The sequence below is a fragment of the Amphiura filiformis genome, chromosome 5, assembly GCF_039555335.1.
Source record: "Amphiura filiformis chromosome 5, Afil_fr2py, whole genome shotgun sequence".
NCBI lineage: Eukaryota > Metazoa > Echinodermata > Ophiuroidea > Amphilepidida > Amphiuridae > Amphiura > Amphiura filiformis.
In genome coordinates, this window is record NC_092632.1 from 11,944,237 (window position 1) to 11,971,104 (window position 26,868).

The following is a 26,868-nucleotide window of genomic DNA, read 5'->3' on the forward strand; positions in this document are numbered from 1 at the left end:
TTTTGACGTGCCAAAATGAATTGAGCAATGCAGTTTTTGCCAAAGCTCACTACCATTCGTAAGACGCTGTGAACTACCAAATCACAACAGTTTAAAATAATTAATAACCTTAAAGCTTTTGATCAGCTTAACGGCCATATACTAAGCAATCGCTAAATTCGTAACGTTTCTTTTGTGACGTACCTTCCGCCGCTTATCGGAAAGGCAATTGCCGATATCAGATCGATACGTCGCTAGCATGCCCTAGCGGCGTCAAATTGCAACCAGTTAACTTGAAGGCAACTTTGTTGCTACGTCGACTGGACGCAGGTAGCGATTGTGAAAACGCTATTATTGTTTGGTTAGTAACGATTTTAATTGACTGAGACTGTTAGTATGATATGGGCATGGCGAGTCGGGGGCAGATAAAGCTGACACAAAAGGCTTGATATATGGGGTGTCGTTTCTGTTGCATGTGTATGATGTTTCTCATGAGAGGAAAAACGCCCAAAACTTTCGTCTTGATGTAGAATTTGGCTCATGAACCTCAAGACCTATGGAACTATAAATGCAATTATTGGCTTCTGTGACTCAATTCCTATAAATGATTAGTAACACTTCCTTCTTTATGTTGACCTTGAGAAGATAAACGCATATTGTGGTAACCTGAATTATTAAGATCCAACGAAATACTGCTTAGTTTCCTCGGTTTGCCATTTGCAGAGTTTGTCACTCGTGCCAAGAATGCAATGAAGAGACAAATCTGGAGCATATTTTGAAGCCGCTGTAGTTTTTCCCAACCCATCACAGAGAGACCTGGTGTAGTGACCAGCGTTTCCGCAACAGAGTCCAACATACTGGATTCCAAGTTCTTTGCATTTCTTACCAAAGTTGAATATTTCTTTGCGAGGACATAGCTTACAGTCGAGTTCTAATGGAAAAAGAAGCTCCCCTATAATGAAATAGAAATAGATAAAATAATGTTTGCGATTTGCGAAAACGGAAAATGCCGTACAGTATAGTACTGATATAAAATTCGATCATCGATGCATGGAGCAAAATACGTAAGTATTCGTCGAGCTATGAATTTTTAAAATATTGGGCGGCGCGATGTCGAGCACCAGGCCTATCGAGCACAATAATTTTAAATGTCACAAAATTAGAAGACTTTGTTGTTCAGCCGGATGAACAATTAGTGAGCTATGACGTCACAGCTCTTTTCACTTGCACACCTATCAACGAAACTATCAACATCATTGAATCGCGTTTACAAAGTGATGCCTCGCTGGGCCAACGCGCCAATATGACTGTCAATCACATAACTGGTCTTCTTCGTTATGTTCTCACCTCCACCTATTTTCAGTACAACAACGAATTCTATGCCCAGGTGGAAGGTGCGGCGATGGGCCAACCAGTTTCCCCAATTATCGCGGAATTCTTCATGGAAGACTTTGAGAAAAAAGCACTATCATCTTATCCCAATCCGCCGCGATTTTGGGGGAGGTACGTAGACGACACTTTCGTTATCATTAAGAAATCGGAAGTTACAGCTTTTACAAACCATATCAACTCTCTCCACCCCTCGATCAAATTCACTATGGAACGCGAGGACGACGGTCAACTCGCTATGTTGGATGTTCTGGTGAAACGCGCTCCTAATGGCTCACTCAAATTTCAAGTATACCGCAAAAGCACGCACACCAACCAGTATTTGAGTTTCTCCTCCCACCACCCTCTCCAGCACAAACTTGGTGTGGTGCGGACTCTAGTTGACAGGGCTAACACCATTGTAACTACTGAGGACGACAAGAAAGAGGAGATAACCGGTATCCGCAAATCTCTTGCTATATGTGGTTACCGTAAGTGGGCCTGGGACACAGCAAACAACAGTATTAACAGCAACAGGCGCAGCAGTCGTAACAAGAACACTGATCACCCCAACAAAGGCAGCGTGACTCTCCCTTACGCGGAGGGAGTAACTGAAAGCCTGCAACGTCTGTTCAAATCTCATCACATAACAACCCATATTAAACCACAGAACTCACTCCGATCTTTACTGGTGTCACCAAAAGATCCCACACACAAATTGGATAAATCAGGTGCGGTATACGGCCTCCAGTGTGCTGACTGTGATTCCACCTATGTTGGTGAGAGTGCCCGCCCTCTACGAAATAGACTCAAGGAACATGAAAGACCTAGCTCTCCGGTTGGAGAGCACGCTATGAGGGCTAAGCACCGCATTGATTGGGACAATGTCCGCGTGTTGGACCGCGAAAGTGACTGGTACCGTAGGGGAGTGCGCGAAGCCATTCACATCAAGAGACGAGACTGCAACCTGAACAGGGACCAGGGCAGGCACATCCTCCCTCTCAGCTATGACAACATCATCAAGTCATGTGACCCGAGAAACACCAGCGGTCACGTGACGACCACGGAATAAACCAGTGGCTCCGAAGGCTTGTGGATGCAAGCCGCAGGCTACCACAGCTCTGAACATTTAGTCGTGAGACGTAAGTTAAACTTTCTTATACAATTTTAAATGAATTAATTTGTGTATCCAATTGTATCATTGTTATTTGCATACAATTGTCGAAAGTGGTGTAATAGTTGGGTCATATAGGAAAGTCGTGATTTAAATTCAGGGGAATATTAACAGCATTTTGCTGTACCTATGAATGACAAAGAATAGCAATACAAAGCTTTGAGCAATAGTGAGTAGGTCTACCTGTTTTCTTATCCTTCAGAGACTCCATAGACGGTTCCTCGGGAGTGGTACGGTACGGTATCGGCAAACAAGCGATGGGGCCCTATGAACCAAAGTAACACAAAAAGATGTCTTAAAGATAATCAGTAAATGCTAAATAGACATTGAAACTTCTGAAACAAAGAATTTCAACAAAGCAGATACATAAGGCTTCAAACATTTCGTATTCCACAACAAAGATATGCAATTTCTTTCATATCGATACTATTGATTCAAATTTGATACCGGTCTTATCGCTGGGCCTGAATGTGGTTGACAGCCCTTTTGAAGAAAATATATGTAAGAAAACATTGTTATTTACAATAGATGAATGGAACTTTTTTCAAAATAAAATCAAAATATTGCAGAATATATCAGATATTAGGAAAGCCGCAAAGAATGGCCCAGATGCTTTGTAATACCCACCTTACAAACTTTGGTGATGTCTTCTAATATGGGCAACATTGTCGCTGGTCCTCTTCCACAATTAAGACCAACAACTTCAGCCCCTGCTGCTTCAAGTCGTTTCATTGTCTCCTCAATAGTTACGCCGTCTAACAGTGCTGGTTTCCCGTCCACTACTCTTAGTTGAGGATTTATTGTTGCAACAACGGGCAATCCTATCAAATAACGCAATAACGTTGTAGCCTGTGTTGCAGTTATTATTCTTAACATTTAAACAATATTAATATTCTGGAAATATCTCCAAAATTAAGTTTTAAATCAGTTATCCAACATTTTGTGGTAAACTATTGTCTTTTCTGGTGGAGTTAGTTATAAGCTGTTCCATACTCTAATATTTACAATAGTGTTATTTCAAGTTAATATAATCTGACCATCACGTACCATTTCCATATTCTTTCACAGCTTTTACAGCAAGCAGAGCTTCTTCACAATCACAAAATGTTTCGGCAACAATGAAGTCTGCTCCTTCTTCTACCGCCCATTTTATTTGCTCCTGTGAAGAGTTATTCAGTACAGCTTAAATGAAGTTTCATAATCACAGTCTACTGTAATACTTGCATAAGTATGTGATACATACCAAATCAGTAATATGCGCTTACCAAGTACACACAATCTACCACCAGCAGGTCTACCACTCACAAAGCTATCCATCAACACACCCGACACCGCGCCGCGCACATACCCTCCCACCCCACAGACGTCTCCACAACCACCCACCCAACACATACCCCCTACACACCCCTACACCCCACCCCAACAAACCCAATATCCAGCAGGCTAACTGATCTGTCCCATCTTTACAAAATTTTGTCTGGAGTTGTGGAGGATCAGAATAAAAATTAACGCTGTGCTTATGAATGTTGTTGTCTCCTTCACATTGATTTTATAACTTTGTATTTTCAATATATCTGTTCATTTTCATGTAAACGCACGGAGCGTTGAATTCTTGGTGTCTCCTACATACAGCACATACTTAAAAGGGACGGTCAATAATTTCCCGCAACTATATGGTGTATCTCCACTCATGTATGAATTTGATGACTGTTACGATAAATACCAGTTTGCAGTCAGCCACCTGGACAACCGATTCTTTAGAAATGCTTAGTCGCGCTAAAAGTCGATCGATACATGTTAAAATCAGCACAATTCAGAGATACACCTTTTGCTATGAAATTAATTTTCTCGGTCAAATATAAAGCAATAATTTTTTTTCTTCAGTAATGTCAGTTAAAAACTTGGTGCTTGGATATACATTTTTTTTTAAATCCTGGTGTTAAAATTAAGCATCAAATTGTGTCTTTTAGTGTAATATTTTTGATTTTTATAGGCCTTGAATTCGCCCGCGAGCTTTTTACGGAATTCATGTTTTAGCGTCTCAAACTAATATAGTTTGCTAAAGAAAGATATTTCCCACCCCTGTAAGGCACATCGTGTGGGTCTATATGTTATAGTTTTGTCAGAATTTCCGTTTTGTTTCACCTTTTTCCCTTCATGCTCCGAAAATGTCTAACTCAGTACTTTTATCTCGAGAGCAACCAGCAGAAATAGTCGATATTTCCTTTGTTGTTTATCCAGGTCAATTTTCCATTGAAAGCAAATTGCCCGACCAGCGATTTGGTAGCCCAAATCCCCAATTGAGTGTTCTGGTTAAACATTGATTGAATATTGAAGTTCTAGCAACACTGTAGCCATGCCGGTATTCCTATTAAACCCAGGGATATCGATCCACAATGCTAGTATTAGCCTTAGATTTCACGCGTTGATTTTGAAAAATGGTCAGCCGGCAGTAAAAATGGTGAAATGAAAACGCAAATTCTGACAAAACTATGATATATCGCTCACGGTGATATGCGTTAGAAATTTGGGAAAAATCCTTCATTAGCGAACTATCTAACTTTGAAAAGCTAAAAGGTTGATCCAAAAAAAGGCTCGCGGGCAGAGTTTAAGCCTATCAAAATCGTTTAACACTAGAATTTGAAAAAAAAATACAGTATCAAGCACTACAATTTTTCCTGACATTTACTGAAAAATGAAAATGATTGCTTTTCATTTGGCCGAGAAAATTAATTTTACATCGAAAAGGTGTAACTAAAAATTTAGCTCATTTCAACACCAAATTCGATCGTTTGTATTGCCTCATTAAATGACTGAGTGAGCCTTGCATAACAAAAGAATCGGTTGTCCAGGATGCTAACTGTTTGTACTTTTGTCTTTCAAAACAAATATGTTTGAGCGATGTTGAATACTTGATTACCTAACGACATTAGCATAAACACAATAACGTATGGACACTACCTGATTTATGGTGAAAAGTAGTTAAGAAAATTTCGCGCCAAATCGAGGTATTGTTACATAGCTTCAAATATCTCGAGAATAGAGTTATGGAATCTGGCGCGGTTTTGCAACTTCGTAGACCGATAACATTGGATTGATGGGATACTCTTTTTATTAAAGATAGGGGATCATGTTAAATATCTCTAATTTTGAGTAGGATTTATCACCCATTGTTCTTTATATAATAAGAGACAGCAAGATTAATCGACGACAAAATTAAACAAATGGCACCTGGTTCGATTGGATAACTACTGATTATTAAAAAGGGAGGTCCCACCTTGGTCTGGGGCGGACATTTTAAAAATGAATTTAGAAGAGCAGCAACGATACCACTTGCATTACATTCCAGATGTTAAATCTACATCATATGCAAAATTTGAGGAAAAATGAACGATTCCGTGTTATTTTAGGGCCATTTGTCTATAATTGGTCTTTACATGTAGCCCTATGGAGAGAGTGTCCGTTGAGGGCGCTACAACCCCCATTTTAGGAACAAAAATGTGATTTAAAAAAAACGGACTCATGCGAATTTTCTCAAATTTTAAAAGTATGTAGTATGAACATGTAGAAATATAATAGTTACCCTACCTGCTCTTCTCCGAAAAAATAAAAAGTCCTATACTTCAATGATAATGAAACCTAGGTGTCCCAGTGGTGAAATCACAAACATTTCTTTCTTAATGAACCCTTTGTTTTTAAATGGTCTTGTTTTTGCAATTAAAGTAGCACGCCACAGAGAGGCTCTAAATTGAATCAGCAATTTGAATTTCGAAATGTGTCTAATTTTAGCATGAGAATTATAGCAATTCATTCACACTGCTACTGCTACTATTGTCCTGAATATGATCTCTTATACCATACCAATAATCATATGTTTTTGTTTCATTTTGAAGATAATTTTGATTCTTGTTTCTACCTTGTGTAGCTTTATGTGCTCTTCTATCACGATTTTCACACCAATTATCAATTGAATATACTCCGATTAATTCATACCAAAATAAGGCTTGTAAACTGCTTTGGTACTTACTTCTGCTTCTTTTTATTACACGTTCCTCAACTGCAATTCAAATTTCCCGCCAATGTTGACAATTGTCAGTGTGCATAGAGCAATGACTTTAGCCAAATGTAAAAAATGAGCCAAACGTAATTTAAGGTAGCCTACTCTAATAATAATTGCTGTGTGGTTTGAAAGACAGGTATTTATCGTAAGTAACAGTCATCAAGATCATCAAGTCATCATATGATTTTTGGTAAATACAACTGAAACTGAAACAAGGTCATGCATGATCGGAGATAAATAATAGTTGCGGGATATTATTGACCATCCCTCGTACCGTTATCTGATTATGGTCTAAAACAACAAAATTGGTACAAGAACAGCTTCATTTGCATATTAAAGTGAAAAGTTATATTTTTGTAGCTTAATGCATGTCGGACCGGTGCCTGAGCTAGCGGTATTTGTGCGCAAATATTGATACAAAATAACACCCACACTAAACGGAATTTGATTATTATACCTTGAACATCTCCAGGATCTTCTCTACGCACGATGGGTCGTTGGGATCAAAGATGTTAGTATTACAAATATTTCCAGCCATAAGTGTTCCTGTTTCATTGGCTACCTCTCTAGCCATCTTCAGAGCAACTCGGTTGATTTTCTCAATATCCATTTCCTATTAATAAGTTGCATTTTCTCACGATGAAGATAGTACTATTTAGAGAAATGTATATGAAGTCAGTTATTGCTACAACAAAAGCGGAAAATATGCGTGTTCATGTTTTTAATGAAATGGTTTTCAAGATATGATAATATGACAGTGGCGTAACTAGGGGACGGGGGTGGCAATGTGCCCCGGGCGCCATCCTTATGGATTAAAAGCGATGAAAGTCAAACTTTTCGCTCGCTTCGCGCGTATTTCAGCACAAAATCATTTTAAGACCGATATTTAACTTCTAGTAACCAAAATTAATTTGTGGTAGGCCTTATTTGTCCAAAATTTTGCGCGCTCCGCGCAATTGTTTCTAGAATGGGGGGAGTGCCATTATGTATCCTTAGCCTTGGGCGCCACAACCCCTAACCACTTCCGCGTCTCGGGTTGGGAGGGGGGTAGGGGCGCCAATTTTTTTGTCTTGCCGCGGGCGCTACCAAGCCTAGTTATGCCACTGGATGACAGTTTTGGGTGATGAATTTTCGTTATTCAGGAACCAATAGTCAGCACTCAATAGTAGGCCCCTGACTCTGTCATGTGACCATTTAACAAATATATCTCTTTGTTTTGTAATATGATCTCCAAATAGATCATACTAAAAAGTCATCCTTACTTGAAGGTGAATATAATAAAGCGTATAAACATGATAAATACCTACCGTAAAAGCAAGTACCACATCACTACCAGCATGGACGAATTCTTCATATAGTTGACGCACAAGCTCCGGATGATCTAGAATTACTTCTGGAACAAAAGGGCCAGCGCTGAGATACCCACGCCGTTCAAAGTTAAATACATATCCCTCCGCACAAACAATAGTTTCCCCATCATTCAGCCGCTCCATAAATCCTGTGAAAACATTAATGCTCGCCTTGTTATCATGTGCTTTAAAAACGGAAGATGTACCAAAGTCAAGGGAGGGGGCAGCAATCCAGCTAAAGTCTCGATCCCTCCTTGCCTTGATTTTAATCCTACACAAGTAAATAAATGTGCCTTTATATGTTACAAAAACATTGATGTCACTAAAGGATCATTATAAAATATCACTTGCGGTGATATTTTGAAACTGTTACCATTTCATTTTTATGCAAATACAGAACCGTTTGTACCATCAGAAAATAGATCAAGTTCAAAACGATCAGCTACCTTCGACTATATTTATAAATACCTGTAGGCCTTCGCACGTATCGTAAGCCATGTCTATCAGTATTCGAGTAGGCCCTGTCGAGTGGGATTTTTCTTGGTCAACTGGGCTAAATCCGCACAACCGAGCATCTTAACCAATCACGCAATGAACCCACTCGGTCTTACTGTTTTTCATTGGGCCAAAATGTTTGTAAAATTATTGACTCTTTGAATTTCCATGCGACCGGACTTTTGACCCGCCCACAGAGCGTGGAGGCTGGGAAAGAGCCACGTGGAAAGAGCGTGATAATGTTGTAGGCTATTTGGTAGTAGCCACGCCAAAAATGTTCACACGGATATTTACAACTCTACAGGAAAAAACGGCCCGGCTCAGAATTAAAATACCGAGAACGTGAATATCCCAGCAAACACAAAAACGTTTTAAAAACGTTTTAAATAAGTTATATTTTGTGTTTTGGTTTAGGTAAAAACGTTTTAATAACATTAAAATGTCGGGTTATATAAAAATCATGATAACGTTTTAAAAACTTTTGTATGAAAACACACTACAACAATATTTTTAAATGTTTTCAAAAAATGTTATTGTAAACTATTTTTGCAAACATTTTTGCCAAATATTGTGTCAATACTTAAATAACATTATGTTCAAATATTTGAACCCAGCAAACACAGAAATGTTCTTAAAATGTTTTTATCAAAACCTTTTAATAACATTTAAATGTCGGGTTATATAAAGGTCATGAAAACGTTTTTAAAACGTTATTGAAAATATTTTGGGCAAACATTTTTCGCAAAATATTTGTTCAACTCCAAAATAACATTCTGTTTAGAATGTTTTGTGTCAAGTTTTCAAGAATGTTTTTTGAATGTTATTAAAACGTTTTTATACCCTTTATATAGCCCGATATTTAAACGTTTTCTGTAAAACATTTTTGTTTGCTGAGCAGTAGATTATCAAAAATGTTTTTTAAGGTCATGAAAACGTTTTATACACTTAATATACCCTTTATATAACCCGACATTTAAACGTTTTCTGACAACATTTTATAACCTTTTGCGAATGATGTCGAAAACGTTTTGTGTTTGCTGGGATATTTACGAGATTACCCATTGATTGCTTCAAAAGGCAGAGCTAAATTTCTCTAAATACCGTTGCTTTATTGGTTTGAGATTATTATTTTATAATTACATGTATATATATAGGACACTCTGAATGCAACACATGGATCGATGAAATTACTGGATGCTGCAGATGTGTGATAGATTTTGTCGAGATCGGACGTGTTTGTTACACGCTCCGGTTTGATACACGCTCCGGTAACCAATGTATACAATGTAATTTTGAGTTCTACTCAGGCGTATATTAAATGCCCGGAACTACAACGTTGAGCTAAACTGCAGCTAATTATTATGCGTCATCATTATACCATGATTATAGTACCAGTACTACGCCAATATTGACTCAATATGACTTCAAAACTTGTGCAAGAACTCATTACAAATGAGGATTTCAAGACATTTTTTAAATCATCTTGGGCTGAGAGGGACAAAGAGATGCAGGACAACATGAAACTAATGATGGAGGAATGTTTGGACAAACACACAAAGCAGATTAAAGAGATGGAGGTAAGACAAATGAAGTATATGGAGGAGATGAAAGAGAAATATGCAACGCAGATAGAGAATATGGAGAAGAAATTTCAAGAAATGACACTAACTAACAATAAACAGACTTGTCAAATGAAACAAGAAATGTGTAACATTGAAGAGAAACATACGAGAAGAATTGAAACAAGTGGAGGGAGAAATACACGACTTGAGTTGCATGAACACTAAATTACAAAGAGATAGTGCTGATCAACAAGATCAACTGACTTTTCTTCTTTCTAACATCGAAGAAAAAAGCCGGGAGCTTGAAAAGCAAATGCAATATTCGAGGAGAAATTGTCTGTTGGTAACAGGGATACCCGAGGAAAAGAAAGAGAATACTGATGAATTGATCAAGGCATTTACTGCCACCAAGTTGGGGGTTACAATCAACGATACTGACATTGGGCGCATCCAGATATTTTTGGCCCACCCCCCTAAAGAAGACATGGGAAAATCTTAATCTTTTTTAAGATCTGACCTCGTAAACAATGAGGTCAGATCATAGCCAGCAGTAGTGCATAGAGTATCATGCCTACGGATTTCATCACAGTCTTACCTTAGCACGCTGGTAAGCAGCGTTTGAGATGGTGTTAATCGATAGTCGATAACCGATAATCAATGATCAATCAGCTATGAATATTTAATTGGATTCTAAAAATAATGATCACGGACTCTCATGTTCAAATGTGTGTGTGTGGGTTGGGGGTGTATACCCCCTCGCATGTTGGTGCTAGCAATTGCTGAGGACGGCTTTTACCCTAAAGAAGACATGGGAAAACGCAAACTTATTGGGAATCCCATGTCTTCTTTAGGGTAGGTGCCGTTAATTTCTGGAATAGCCCATTGACAGGTCACATCGCCTAGGGAAGCAGGGTAGAAAACCCAGGCCTATCATTGTTAAATTAACAACCTACAACACGCGCAGCAAAATAATGAGGCAGAGAACAAAACTGAAAGGACAAAAAATGGGAATACAAGAGCACCTGACAGCATTCACACAGCACTTACTGGGCAAAGCAAAGGAGTTGTCCCAAAAAGCCCCGTGGATAAAGAATGTATGGACTTGGGAGGGAAAGGTAACTTGTCTCGATCATGCAAGAAGATGAGAAGTCACCGCAAAAGAAAGTGACAGTAACTAGCTATGAAGATCTAAATAAACTATGGAGAAAAGGCGCCGATCTTGTTGACACCAGCAACAGAAAGAGAAGAATAACAGATGATGACTATGACAGAATTGAGTGGGAAAAAACTGATAAACTCGAATGACTGGACAAACTCATATAAATATGAGTTCACTTATTGCACTTGTATCATTAAAAATCATACAGTGAAGTGATATTGAACCTATTAAAATGTTTTACTATAAAATGTACAATACTATGTTGAATCTAAAATGGCGATATTTGCAGGTAGTTTCATGTCTACATAATATGAGACTAGCTAGTTAAGATTGTATTGATATATTGATTCACTAAAATCAAAGTAGATTTCCAATTCATTTCAATATTGGCGATGTTAGATCTGCAATACACATGATTAAGGTGGTGACAATGGATTAAACCAAAAGTGTAAAACGCTGGTATAAACTAAAAACACGATCATGATTGTTTGAATGAAATCGAAAACTCGTTTAACAAAGTTTGTTTTCTTTCATGACAAGTTATTATAAGAATTCTAGCTATTGTATTAACTTATAATAGTGTGTATTGCTGTTTGATGACAATGAAATCATTTTTTAAAAGAAAAGTATCTGTAGGCCTTCAATATTTAATAATTTATTCTCGTAAAAAAAAAGGGCATGCGCCTACATTATATACGTTATATACGTTATTGTAGACTCATTTGAGTTGCTCGTGCAAAGAACTTCACGACATAAAAGGTTCTTTCACTGATAACATTTTATATATAACTGTTGTTGTTGTTTTTATTATTTATATTTGTTTTATAAGATTGTATGTGTGTAGACGTAAATGGCAGGTAAAGGAAAATGTATCGTTTGTAAAAAGAACATGCAAAAGAAACATCAAATTTTCTCATGTAAAATATGTAAAAACTATGTGCATAAGAAATGTATGAACCTCAGTCGAAAGGAAATTTCGTTACTTAAAATAGATGAATATGTATGTAATAAATGTTCCAAAATCAATGATGTGAATATAGATAATGATGAGGATTCTGATGGCGATAATGACCTTATGAATGAATCTGGAGAAACAATCCACGTATCGGATATTAATATAGACAAATATGATAAAATGATGTTTAATCCAATTAGATTTCAAAATAATAACAAAAATGACGAATTTATTTGAATTAACAAAATACCAGAATGCAATTATTTAACACCGGAAGAATTCAGCCAAAAATATATTGATACCAATAGTGAACTCTCCATACTGAATGTTAACATTAGAAGTATCAAGAAAAAATTTGAAAAAATTGAAAGAAAACATTAAGACCTTAAATCACGAATTTAACATCATTGGCCTATCTGAAACCCACTTAAAAGAATCGCCATCCGAATACTTCAACTTAAATGGTTATAATATGGAATATACAAACAGAACAGAAAGAGAAAAAGGGGTGTTTGTTTATATATTTCCACTTCAATCAAATATAAACTGAGATCTGATCTTTGTATTTCAAACTCTAATTTTGAATCTTGTTTTGTAGAAATAGAAAGAGAAAATACACGAAATATGTTAGTAGGTGCTATTTATCGTGCACATACGAAAATTGAGCATTTCATCAAAGATATTGGTCCTATTTTTGATCAAATAACTAAAGAAAATAAGGAATGCTATCTAATGGGGGATTTTAATATAGACTTGTTAAAGGATGACTGTCACAAACAAACTCATGAGTATCTTAATCTTGTTTATTCATATTCGTTCATGCCAACAATTTACAAACCAACTAGAATAACTGAACATAGTGCAACCATTATTGATAATATACTTACAAATAATCACAACGATGTAAACTCAGAAATAATAGTTACTGATGTCAGTGATCATCTATTAACTATAGTACTCAAAAATCGGGCAGTAAGAAAAACATCGCCTGATGAAAGAAATTATTTTTATAAGAGGAATCATAATACTTGTAATATAAATAATTTGAAGCAAAAACTTTCCAATGTGAATTGGCATGCTGAACTGGATAATGAAGATGTAAATGATAGTTACAATAAGTTTATACGTATTTTCAATAATGTATATAATGAATGTGTGCCTTTGACAAAACACAAGAGTAATAATAAAAAGAACCAAAATTTCCTTGGATAAGTAGAGGTCTTCTCAAAAGTATAAAAACTAAGAATAAGATGTATAAGAGGTATATACAAAAGCCATGTGATGAAACGCTTGAGTCATTCAAAACATATAGAAATAAGTTAAACACGTTAATACGAAAATCAAAAAGAGAGTATTATAAAAAGAAATTTGAATCTGTTAAACACAATCTACAAAAAACATGGAAAACAATAAATAGTATTATTGGACGTAACAACAAAAGAAATATGCAAGCTAAATTCAAAAATGATGAAGGCGAAACGGTGTCAGATCCCCAGAAAATTTCAAATGAATTTAATAAATATTTTGTTAACATCGGACCTAAGTTAGCTTCCAAGATTACAACAAATGGCAAGAAGTACTATGATTATTTAAAGAGCCCATTAAGCAGTAGCATGTACATGAAACCAATTGTTGATGAAGACGTTATAAAAATAATACATAAATTTAATCAAAACAAGAGTGCTGGTCACGATACTATTGGTAATTACGTGGTAAAAAGGATTGCAAAGGAAATATCGATTCCATTAACTATTATATTCAACCTGTCTATTACTGCTGGTGTAGTACCAAATGAGTTAAAGATCGCAAAGGTAATTCCCATTTATAAGAAAGAAAGTCCAGAAGTTTTCTCAAACTATCGTCCAGTTTCTGTTCTGCCATGCTTTTCAAAAATACTTGAAAGGCTTGTGTTCAACAGATGCATACATTACATTGATAAATATGAAATTCTAAATGATAAGCAATTTGGCTTTAGATCCAAACATTCTACCTATATGGCTATCTTGGAATTTATTGACAAAATTAGTAATGCTGTCGAAAACAATGAGACAACTGTTGGGATTTTCTTAGATTTGTCAAAAGCCTTTGACACTATCGACCATAGTATTTTATTACATAAACTGGAACATTATGGTTTTAGAGGAAACGTTTTAAAATGGTTTAAAGATTACTTACATAATAGAAAACAGTATGTGTATTACAATTCTTGTAAATCTGAACATAAAGATATAATATGTGGAGTACCTCAAGGCTCCATCCTAGGCCCATTATTGTTCATTTTGTATGTTAATGATATCATAAATACTTCCACCATTCTAAAATTTGTCTTGTTTGCCGATGATACTACTATAACTTATTCACATAAGGACATTGTGTCCAAATACGATCTTATCAACAATGAATTAAAAGAAGTAAATAATTGGTTTAAGGCTAATAAGCTATCAGTGAATGCAAGCAAGACTAATTATATGGTGCTTGGTACAAATCACAAAACATCACACGTATTGTACAATGTTACTAAAAATATTATATTAGATAATGTAATCCTGGAAAGGTTGAATAAGACCAAATTTCCTTGGAGTGACAATTGATGAGAATTTAACTTGGAAATTTCATATTACCAACATCTCAAAGAATATATCTAGAGGTGTTGGTGTAATAAACCAACTGAAACATTTTGTCCCAGAGCGAATAATGTATTCACTATATTGTACTTTAATACTTCCTTACATAAACTATGGTATCTTAGCATGGGGAAATACTTGTCAAAAATATTTGGAAAAGATTTTCAAACTTAAAAAAAAAGCCCTTAGAATTATATCGAATAGTCACTTTTTAAGTCACTCAGCCCCTATTTTCAAGAATTACAATTTGCTTAATGTTTATGATAGTTATGATCTCGAACTAAGCACTTTTATGTACAAGTATAATACCAATCAGTTACCAAAGGCCTTCAATAGTTATTTTGTTGAGCAGAGGAATCACCTCAGGTATCACACAAGAAACGCTGACGATTACAAGATCTGTCTTACAAAAACAGAGTTTGCTAACAAAACAATAAGAACCGCCGGGCCAAGAAAATGGCATTCGATTGACAGATGCGCCAAAACGGCTACATCAGTAAAACTCTTTAGATCCCAAATTAAAACAAACCTTATAGAAATGTACACTTAATACCTCTTAGTTTGGATTTACTTATTTTTATTTTTCTCTTTTTTAAAACAAAAAATCGATTAAAATTAACTGATCTCTTAGCATTTATACTATATTCACAAAATGTCAGCTTTCTTGTGCGATATACGTACGTGAGCAAATGTTATGAAATCCTAATTTATATTCTGCATGTTCTTTATTCATCATTTTTTTCCTGCTTAGTTCGTTCTACATGAATGTATGAAAGAGGGTGGGGGGTGTTTGTATGTATGTAATTGTATTTTATTAGACAAATTAAGAAACTTAGGCTAAGGTTAAGGGGTGCTTGTTCAGGCCTTTTTGGCCTTCTGAGCATCTCCTCATTCAAATGTGTTGTTTTGCTGTTATTGTATTGTTGTATTTTGAATGAAATAAAGATTGATTGATTGATTGATTGATTGATTGATTGATTGATTGTTTATTGGCAGATTTGTTTTGAGCTACAATATGTGAATATAGTTATTCCAGGTATACTAAAGTGTACCCTTTTCCACGCATACACAGTTCAAAAAAACTAGCATGACTCTGTATATAGTAGAGCATGTATAGGTCCGGTAATTCAGCAACTTCATTTGCCAATTCCATCATGCCATCACAGATATTATTTCGTGATACTAGGCGTGGCCTTTAAAACTGGTACACTCACCTGGAAAATACAATAAAGGGCCGGGTTCTTGCCACGGGGTTCTTGGCCACTCAGCCTTCTGGGCGTATAATCAATCATGTGCCAATCAATATAATAACTTAATTTACTTTTTCTTCTTAATTTTGTTTAACTTTTAAAAAGAGAGGCATATATTTGATTAAAAAAAAGAGGCATATATTTAATTTCACACATTTACTGTTAGATATAAAATAATATCAATTGAGGTAGCCCCGTTTTGAAGCTTGAAAGGTTACGTCCACCCAGACAAGCTTAGAGAACCGACCCATGAATGTACCTTACAGGTGTTTTGAATTCGGTAAAAGTAGATTTATGTAGCCAATAAGATAGTATATCCCCTCTGGTATATCCCGGTCAACGTCGCATGTACAACATAAGTGGTGCTGATGCTGTAAACTTGAGCTAACGAGCGGGATTCAGATGCCGATTCAGGTGACCATATGTGAATATATCATGAATTTATACTAAACTTTGCGTTTCAAAGCAAATACTACTAAAAATGTTAACACATTACTCGTTGATGGTCGATAGACGTCCCAATAAATCGGACTTAGTCACCGGTCAGTTCTACAGCATAGATATCCATGGCTAACGATGGTTAACTATGGAAACATGTTAAAGGACATCAAGAAAATTTTCTAAGTTATTTATTTTGAGCTCTTTCGAGACGAGTAATGGATATATTCTGTAGATTTAGGTTTTGTCTGCGACTCCTAAATGTGAGGCCGTCGTAGGTCGTACGGGGCTCAAACTCGGTGGGTGGATGTAGTTCTGTCCTGGCAAGAAGAAGTTTATGTTCGTTAAGTCATCCGACCCCGGGGCCCTCAAGGGGTCATTTGAGGTCAAATGACTAAAAACTGTCATATGGGCATGAAACTAGGTCCTACGGGACTCAAACTCGGTGGGTGGGTGTAGTTCTGTCCTGGCAAGAAGATGTTCATGTTCGAAAAGCCATCCGACGCCGGGGCCCCCTCCCAGGGGTCATTTGAGGTAAAATGACTAAACACTGTCATATGGGCATGAAACTAGGTCGTACGGGGCTCGAACTCGGTGGGTGGGTGTAGTTCTGTCCTGTCAAGAAGATGTTTATGTTCGTTTTAAAGTCATCTGACACCGGGGTCCGCTCCCAGGGGTCATCTGAGGTCAAATTACTAAAAAGTGTCGTATGGGCATGAAACTTGGTAGGTACAGTCAACATTTAAAACAACGTTTTTTGAAGGTCATTTTGGGGTCATCCAAGGTCACCACGGGTCATCTGAGGTCAAATTAGTAAAAACTCATATATGGGCATGAAACTTGGTGGGTACAGTCAACATTTAGAGTTATAAGTTTAGATCATTTTGGGGTCATCCAAGGTCACCCAGGGGTCATCTGAGGTCAAATTACTAAAACTGTCGTATGGGCATGAAACTTGGTGGGTACATTTAACATTTAGAGCCAAATTTTGGAAGGTCATTTTGGGGTCGCCAGGGGTCATCTGAGGTCAAATTAGTAAAAACTGTCATATGGGCAAGTCACCATCAGCCTGGTAATCGCGCCCAGGCGAGAACCGCCAAATATGGTAACCGCCTAGTCTATTTTAAAACTGATGCATCAATGACTATGTTCATCATGTCATTATTGTATCATTCTCACATACATTAGGAAATGAATTTGGAGAATAGAGGCCTTGCATGTGACATATCATCCCGTAAATATGGCGGACTACTCAAATGCATTCAACAAAAGACATGATTGCAATCAAATAGGCAGAAGAAAACACATGATTGAATGGACTGCACTCAGACAGAACTACGGAAAAGGACACCGGCACAAAGCCTATGTTTGGAGCCAATCGATAATTTCATGCAGGGCCTCTATACTTTCTGTTAATAAAATACTATGCTGACCTCACACTCCAGTAATTTCAGATCATTGAGCTCAGTAATACATCAAAGAATGTCTTCCAATTCATGAAAACAAATAGATAATCTGCATAATCTGATTAAAAGCTTGAGGCATTTCAATTGCAAGGCCCATTAATTATACACCAACAACAACATAGGCCTACAAGTGTATATAATGTAGCATGTGCACACATTATCATGTTGTGGATGGTGAATCAAGTTGCAGTGCCTACCCATTCCCAAATAAATGCAGTGACCAACCGGTGTTCATTCATGATTGACGTACTGATCATTATGTATGATTTAAACTCATAGTTTTGGCAATTTGGGATGGGGTGGGTTCAAAATTACCCCATAGGATTATACGGGGGTAAAAAATTTCAAATTGCTCAAATACCCCTTTCAAATATATCAAATTATTTAAATAAATAAATAAATAAATAAATAAATAAATAAATAAATAAATAAATAAAAATTGAACAAATTGTAGCGTAGCATTAAAATCATAATAACCATTGCTGGCAGGCGGATTCGAACCAACGATATTGACATTACCAGTCTGATGCTCTAACACTGAGCTATGCCATCATCTAGTAATGAGGGTCGAGTTTTTAGCGTATACAGTGTTTGTCTGTGATAATGCCGCCTTGTGAAATAAATAAATATAAAGTCTCAATTTTTAATTTAAATTTATTTGATAATTTTCTAACCTATATTTTCTTTAGAGCAGGGACAAATATTTCCCGTTTTATCCAATTTGGCCGCTAAATAAGAACCTACTTCTTTTATTACTGATTTAATTCCGCGATTTGTTCCATTCAGCAATATCAAAGATTAATGTCAAGCATCTCACGACAGATATTTAGTTGGCTTAGTGGTTTTGCACAGTGCTTTTTAACCGGGAGGTACCGAGATCGATTCCCACCTCTGACTGCATTTTTTTTTTCAAGACTGGGAAATAATAACCTGACATTTTCCGCTGACATTCGTACTGCAGAAGCGGAGAACTTTGTAACTTGTTTAAAACTTTGCTCCTTCCGTAAAAGGGTACATTATTTTGGCACTACATTATTTCTTTTTTCCACATTGCTGGTATTAAATATCAAATGGTCATAATTGGCGGTCACTTCAAATCATCGCCAACTGAACGAGGTTCAGGAATGTCCTCTCATTGTTAATTGTTGGTTAAGCCACCACTTGAACAGGATTTAACCAAAGCAAACAAAACTTAAGCTTTTTTACGAATGCTATACATAAGTACATAAGCTTATTATCCTCTTCAACAATAGGATTAAAGATTGGTGCTTGACTGGAATTACGTGCTAGTGTCATTGGTTATTGTTAAAAGGCAATAAGGTGTGTAATTGCAATGTTTCCTCTGAATAGGAAAGACTCTCTACATCGAACCATGGATGCTGGTGGTTCGAATTAAGCCCGATCCTGACTCCACTTCGCAGCGGTATGCGATGCTGCGATGCTTTTCAAACATCTCAGCATCCCGCGATGAAATTAAAATGTACAGGTGGAGTCAGTATCGGGCTTTAGGAATAAAAACCCAATTCAAAATGATGCGCTTGAGAATTCAACAATATAAATAATGGTAGCTCTATTATAATACACATTAATGATAAAATTCCAAAATATAATACGTTTTCTGTCTTTGCTTGTCACGTTGTAGGCCTATGTTGAAGTTGCGATTATATATTTAAATAAGTTTCAAATGAATAACAACAAGACAAGTGGCCGAGTGGTCTAAGGCGCTAGGCTCATAGAGTACTAAGCGTTGCGCCGTGAGTTCGAACCCCGCCTCTGCCAAACTTTAAAAGAAGTAAATTAAAATTTGACTTTTTTTAATTTCATATTTGGGAAATGTGACTGGGAGAATTTATGTATGGTGTGGAGTGGTGTGATAGGGCATGTACTTTAACTGGCCGGTCTTTATTGGGCGTTTTATCGGCAGTCAACGAGTAATGAAACTTGTTTACAAATGTATCAAGCTAATATACATAGTATCACACAAAACAGGTTTTTGAAAGTTGGGTTTTGAAGACATTTATGTGGTCTGCCATAGGCACTCCTGTGTTATTTTGCCTGGCATGAGACAACAGAGGGCGGTCTGAATGTAAACATGTATGTGACATCATAGGTCAAATCATCTATAGCCCTATGGCTCACACCACTCTTCGCCATACATACATTCTCCCAGCCACAGTTCCCTAACATAATATGAAATTATAAAAAAAGAAGGAAATTTAATTAGGCAGAGGCGGGGCTCGAACCCACGCTGCACTGCGCCGCTATCACGTATACCATATGACCAGCGCCTTAGACCGCTCGACCACGAAGGACTTGATAGTGTCATCGTGAAAATTGAAACCTATATAATATTAATAGATCGCAACTTATTTTGGAATTTTATCTGCTTAAAACATTAATGTGTATTATAATAAAGCTACCATTATTTATATTGTTGAATTCTCAAGCGCATAGAGAAAATTAATACGAGGGTCCTATGAATAGGCCTATACCCCATACATAAAATCGATTTTGATATGGCGGCCACGTGCTCTGCTGTGCATGTGGTTTCCCGCAAATAGCGGAAGTTGTATTACGAAGTGCATCCGAACTCCATTTTGAAGCAAATGCTTTTGACAAGGCATTGGATTGTTCCAGTTTGCATCCTAAATCCACATTAGACATCAACGTTTTTTTGGTAGATTTCTTTTCTTTTTATGAATGTAGCCAATCAGCTCCAAGCTTGGAAAGTCATCAGGTTACGAAGTGCTCCATAAAACGAATAATATAACGAAAAATAGATGTTTGAGATTGCTATTCTTGATTCATGACAATAAAAGATAAATTAACAAAACTTTATCAGTCGTTTATTTTAAAACTTGCTCGTCACGCGTGACTGTAATGTTAAGATACATTTTAATACACTTTAATTATTCAAGGCAACGTAAATATGTAAAGAAAATGTAAATATGAACAACACACACCCAATGTAGACAATGCCAGATAGACACAGAGAGTAAGTCCGATTTAGGCCTACTTCAAGTCGGAACTGGTTGATGCGCATATATTTAAGCCTATACTACGGAAGCGTCTAAATGCCCCGACTAGGCAAGATAATCGTGTTTTAATGTTAGTGGTTCTTTGTAGCCCTGCGGAGCAATTTACTTGGCTATCCGAATTTCGCGGTTTGTGGTTCTTTGTATAGACCTTCGGGGCAACCTAGTTGGATATTCCTATTAAGCGGCGGTTGTCGGCGATCTTTCGTGGTTTGTTGTTTTCACCAAGCCCTGCCCTCTATCGGGAGCTAATTTATAGTTCAAGCTTGATGGTTCTTTGTAGCCCTGCGGGGCAATCTAGTTGGATATCCCTATTAAGCGGCGGTTATCGGCGATCTTTTGTGGTTTGTGGTTTTAATTTACCTCATCAAGCCCTGCCCTCTATTGGGAGCTAATTTATAGTTTAAGCTTGTTGGATATCCATTTTTGGTGGTTTGTGGTTCTTTGAAGCCCTGTGGGGCAATAGTTGCATATCCAAATTTCGCGGTTTGTGGTTCTTTATAGCCCTGCGGGGCAATCTAGTTGGATATCAATATTGAGCGGCAGTTCTTGGCGATCTTTCGCGGTTTGTGGTATTAATTTGTTGGATATCCATATTTCGCGGTTTGTGGTTCTTTATAATCGATAGGCCTACGGGCAATCTGGTTGGATATCCAAATTTCACGGTTTGTGGTTCTGTATAGCCCTGCGGGGGCAATCTAGTTGAATATTCCTATTAAGCGGCGGTTGTCGGCGATCTTTCGTGGTTTGTTGTTTTCACCAAGCCCTGCCCTCTATCGGGAGCTAATTTATAGTTTAAGCTTGTTGGATATCCAAATTTCGCGGTTTGTGGTTCTTTATAGCCCTGCGGGGCAATCTAGTTGGATATCAATATTGAGCGGCAGTTGCTCGCGATCTTTCGCGCTTTCCGGTCTTAACTCGTTGGATATCCATATTTCGCGATTTGTGGTTATTTATAATCGATAGGCCTACGAGCAATCTGGTTGGATATCCAAATTTCGCGGTGTGTGGTTCTTTGTAGTTTCTAGTTGGATATCCCTATTAAAAGGCGGTTGTCGGCGATCTTTCGCGGTTTGTGATTTGAATTTCCCTTATCAAGCCCTGCCCTCTATCGGGAGCTAATTTATAATTTAAGCTTGTTGGATATATCCATATTTCGTGGTGTGTGATTCTTTGTAGCCCTGCGGGGCAATCTATTAATCCAAATTTCGCGGGTTTTGGTTCTTTATAGCCCTGTGGGGAAATCTAGTTGGATATCAATATTTAGCGGCAGTTGTTGGTTATCTTTCGCGGTTTGTGATTTTAATTTGTGACAATTTATAACATTTATTCCAAATATAATTTTAGTTTGAGCTGTGAACAGAGCTACTGATAAATTGTTTGTTTGATGAAAAAAAAAATATCACCATAGCAATCGGTGTTCAAAATGGTGTTATTCTTGATTTATGACAATAAATTGGTTAATAAAACATTGAAAAAAAAGTGGTGGGAAGTTTCGAACTTGAGCAAAAGCTCATAAATGGATTAGAAGTCCATGGCCTTAACTGCTTCGCCACGGGGACGTCTCGATATAACGACGTGTAAAAGTGGAGTATTTATTAATATGAATGTATGCTGTGGTCCGGAAAGAATAAAAGAATTGTGAAAAACTTGATTTTTTGGCGAATGGGATCCAGAATTGGCACTAAATTTGGCTATAAAATACCGCGTAAAATGAAGCAAGAATGATTGTTTATTATCAAACAATCGGATTGACTGTAAGATTGGTGTAACTTTTGAATTAATGAGTTATTAAAATATTACACTTTGGACAGTAAATAAGATTTAGCATGGTTTTAGATATATTTTGTACCCAGCGAAAAATATCATAGAACAATAGCGTTTTGTTTCGTGTAAATATAGTCCCGCGGTGCATCTGTTTATTCTTCTTTATCAGTCCTTTTTTTATACTTGCTGGTCATGCTACCGCTTGACTCTAATATTCATATATTCCATTACCTTTTACCAGTTTTTACACAGAAAATATTTATTTGAAAAACCTGCCACTCGGCTTTTTCCGGAAAGGTCACAGGGTTGCCGTGACCTGTGCAATAATTACAATTAAAATTTTTCTTATTCTAACAGCAAGCGTTTCTAAAATGCAGTATGGCGAAATGTGGTGTACCTATGGCTCTAGCAATACTAAGTTGTTGCACAGGTAAGGGACGCACCATTAGACTTCAAGGGGGTAGGAAGTTGGGGTCGGGCCAAGTTTGTTTGTTTTTTGCCGCAAAGGCGGCAAGTTTGATTTTTTTTTTTTTTTGTTAGGTGGGAAAAGGTTTTTTTGGGGGAGGGGTGTTTTCTCATTTAGTGGGTGAAGGTTTTTTTCAAAAACTGCGTACCCCCCACCCACCCCACCCCCCTGATAATCTAATGGTGCGTCTACTCAACTAGCATGACTAACAGAATTTGGAATAAATCTCAGCTAACAGGGAAATCACCTGATGGTACTCCAATTTCAACCACCTGTGCTCTGTTTACAATTACTGAGATGATGTGGACATGGGATTCTCAAAGTTCAAGATCAAGGCATAAGTGAAGATTTATGTCCAATTATCTCGGCTACTTCGGCCAGGTCAAAAGGTGATGGTCCGGTAATGCCCATATAGCGCTATACTGAAGCTAGAGCAGTGGATAGTAAATTGAAGAGGGATGCCTAGGGAGTGTTCATAAATACTTTGGTAGGGGGCTGGAAAATATGTAGGGGTCATAAAATTTTAGGAGTTCTGAATAGGGGGTTAAAAAAGTTTTGGGTGTATGAACAGGGGAGTTAAAAAGTTTTGGGGCACGAGAGGGGGGTGTAAAAACTTTTGCAACATTAGTCCTGAAGCAAAAAAATAACGCGCGCAAATGTTCCAGTAAAACCAGAACTAAACAAATTCCATATGAGGGTAGTTTATCAGGTCCTTAATGTATTTTGACAAGTCGTTCAATAATCAAAGATAAGTATGAAGCGTTAAAAATTGTCTTGTTGTCTGTAACAGTTCCTGTGTCAGTTCCTTCTGGTCTGCTCTTTAAATCACTAAAAAGGTGCAATATCTTTGTTCTTCTTTAGTGTTGACAATTTTTACAATAATGTTTCATACAGTACAGATTATTAATTTATTATCACTAAATATATACAACTAAATCATGTTGCATTACAATCATAGGCGGAGGAAGCTTGGAGAACTGGGGTACACATCCTCCCCTCCCTAATTTTTCCATGGGGGACATCCCCCTAAAAATCCTAGTAGGAGAAAAAAAACAATAATTGCTCTCTGCAACTTTTTTCGCACATCGAAAAGCACCGTGTTTTGGGCCCAAATAGGGAAAAATTGTACGATTACGCGAACTGGCCCATCAAATAGCAAAACACACCATTTCGGCAAAAAGTTCAATCCCCTGTCAAAAAATAAAAGATAAAATCTGCAGTGCAAAGGAAAAGAAAAGGGGCAAGGAGCCCCTTTTCCATCCAAATTCAGCCCGATCATGGGCCAAAATAGTGTAAAATACAAAACGTTTGCGCGCTGTGTGCGCACATTGTCACAATTTTCATCCTCATCATGGGCGATGAAATACAACATTTCTGCACGCTACGTGCACACATCGTCCCAATAAAGACTTTTTTGGAAGCTCAAATACATGAAAAAACAAACCTGGTATGTATTTGCAAGTAACTGCAATTTTTTTCTCAACTGTGCCCCCGAAATTTTATTTTATTTTGCCCCCCCCCCCCCAGTTCCAGTAAAACCAAAACAAAATATACTCGTCCCATACCCCCTAAATTTCAATGCTTCCTTTGCCACTGATTCCAATCATAAATGGATGGTTTATTAATACTGGGTTCCCGGGCTGCATAAAACATACTTATGAGCTACTTTACAAAATGATAAAACATTTCCATAATTTCACATATTTTGTATCAATGACATGGACGTTTCATTGCATATCAAAATAAATTTTAGGATCATATATTTCCTCTGTCCTTTGATGTAGAATGGTAGGCCTACATTAAAATGAGGGGGGTGGTCAATATAGTTTTGAACATAATATAGGGGGTCAAAAAAGTTTTAGGTCAATAAAATAAAAGTTTGGGGTTCACGAAGAAGGGGGTTAAAAAAAATTTCGACATGAAAAAAAAAAAATTTTCCAGCCCCCCCACCAAAGTATTTATTAACACTTCCTTACACGAAAGAAAACGTTTTAAAAATCCTTTTTCCAAGTCTGATAGCTACATGTATTATTTTTAGGTAGGTGATTGGACAAAAAAGGTGTACTTTAAGTCTACTCCATAGGTACTGTACTTTTAAATTTCCATTCGTTCCTTTTATAATAACAACTATGACAACTAGAATGTGTTTCGTAAAAAACATAGTAACAAACTACTATTATTAGGGGTCGGTTATAGAGGTAAAAAAAGGGTGATGTGTCAGATTCCTTAGGGCTCAAGCTTATTTGATGCAGGATGATCTCCTGAGCATTTTGACACCTTTTTTACTGAAATCGGCCAAAAAATGAGAAGGTGCCGGCCAAAAACTTATTCGGACAGGGGGTCTGAGGGGGTCTGAAAATTTTAATTTTTCATCAAAAATATTATTATATGACTTATTCTATTGATATTGGTGTTGTTTTATATGTTATTGGTGCCAAAGAATCCATTTTTTAAAGTTGTATAAGATTTGGAGCATTCATTTTCTTGAAACGGCCATTTTATGTCAAAATTAGGGTATGAGGGCGCTTTGCATTAAATTCGAATTCGCTCTTACAATTGAAATTTTTGTTGACATAACTATAAAGATAATCATAGGTGGAACCTCCACAAGAAATTTGGGCGTTAAGCTTTGTTTCGTTTGACCGTGGCACCGTTTTTTGCAATTTCATGAAGCCCTCCATTGAAATGTACACGATATGAAAGTATTGACCCCTGTACATTTCAATGACAGCGTTCCATGAAATGGGTGTTAAAGTCAAACCGTATCACGTAAAAAGTTCAAATTTCTTGATCAGGTGCCACTTAGGATTATCTTCATAGTTACGACACTAAATTTTACAGTTGAAAGAGCGTGCGCGTGCTAAGAGCAAATCGCCCTCATACCCTAATTTTGACATAAAACAGTAGTTTCCAAGAATACGGATGCCCTGAATCTTATGCAACTTTCAAAAATGGATTCCTTGGCACCAATAACATATTATAAACCAACACCAATATCAATAGAATAAGGCATAGAATAACATTTTTGATGCAAAATGACAATTTTCAGACCCCCCCCCCCCTGTTCGAATAAGTTTCTTGGCCGGCACCTTCTCATTTTTTGGCCGATTTCAGTAAAAAAAGAGGTGTCAAAATGCTCAGGAGATCATCCTGCATCAAATAAGCTTGAGCCTTAAGGAATCTGACACATCATGGTTGTATAACCCAGTACTACTATTATGTCAAGTCTCATCTGTGTGCTTTGTCAATTTAACAATACAATACAATACGAACTGGAATACGCAGTTTATGGCATGAATTATTCGATATTGGTTATCCAACACTGTTAGAATCAATTTGTCAAAAGTCATCACATCATAATTTAGTCAATTGACTAATTATAATTAGTCTTTCAAAAAGGTCTTATTGGACTAATTATTAACAAATTTAATAAGTCATTCACAAAATCTAATTAGTCATGCAAAAATATTAATAATTAGTCAAAAACAACAATAATTCATATTTCACACGAATTGTAATTAGTCATAATTTGATAACAACTTACCTTTTGTCACTGGCATTTTGTCTGTGGAAACGTAGGCAAACGATTAAATCCAAATAAGATGAATATTATGGAGCTGCTTTTATATGTGCGTCACAATGGTGACAACATACAAGAACTAAAGTATTTCTGATATGGATAAGGTTCTTGAACGGGACCATACGGGAACCGGTTGAAAGC

General features: G+C 36.8%; 1 protein-coding gene across 1 annotated transcript; it reads right to left on the reverse strand.

The window, feature by feature from the left end:
• LOC140152622 (betaine--homocysteine S-methyltransferase 1-like) lies at positions 1-26,868 on the reverse strand. Its single transcript, XM_072175032.1, is given in 8 exon segments — positions 1-931; positions 2,705-2,786; positions 3,149-3,342; positions 3,569-3,680; positions 7,039-7,190; positions 7,193-7,232; positions 7,889-8,079; positions 26,692-26,868. Coding segments are annotated over 8 exon segments (1,065 nt in total). The 5' UTR covers positions 26,708-26,868; the 3' UTR covers positions 1-653.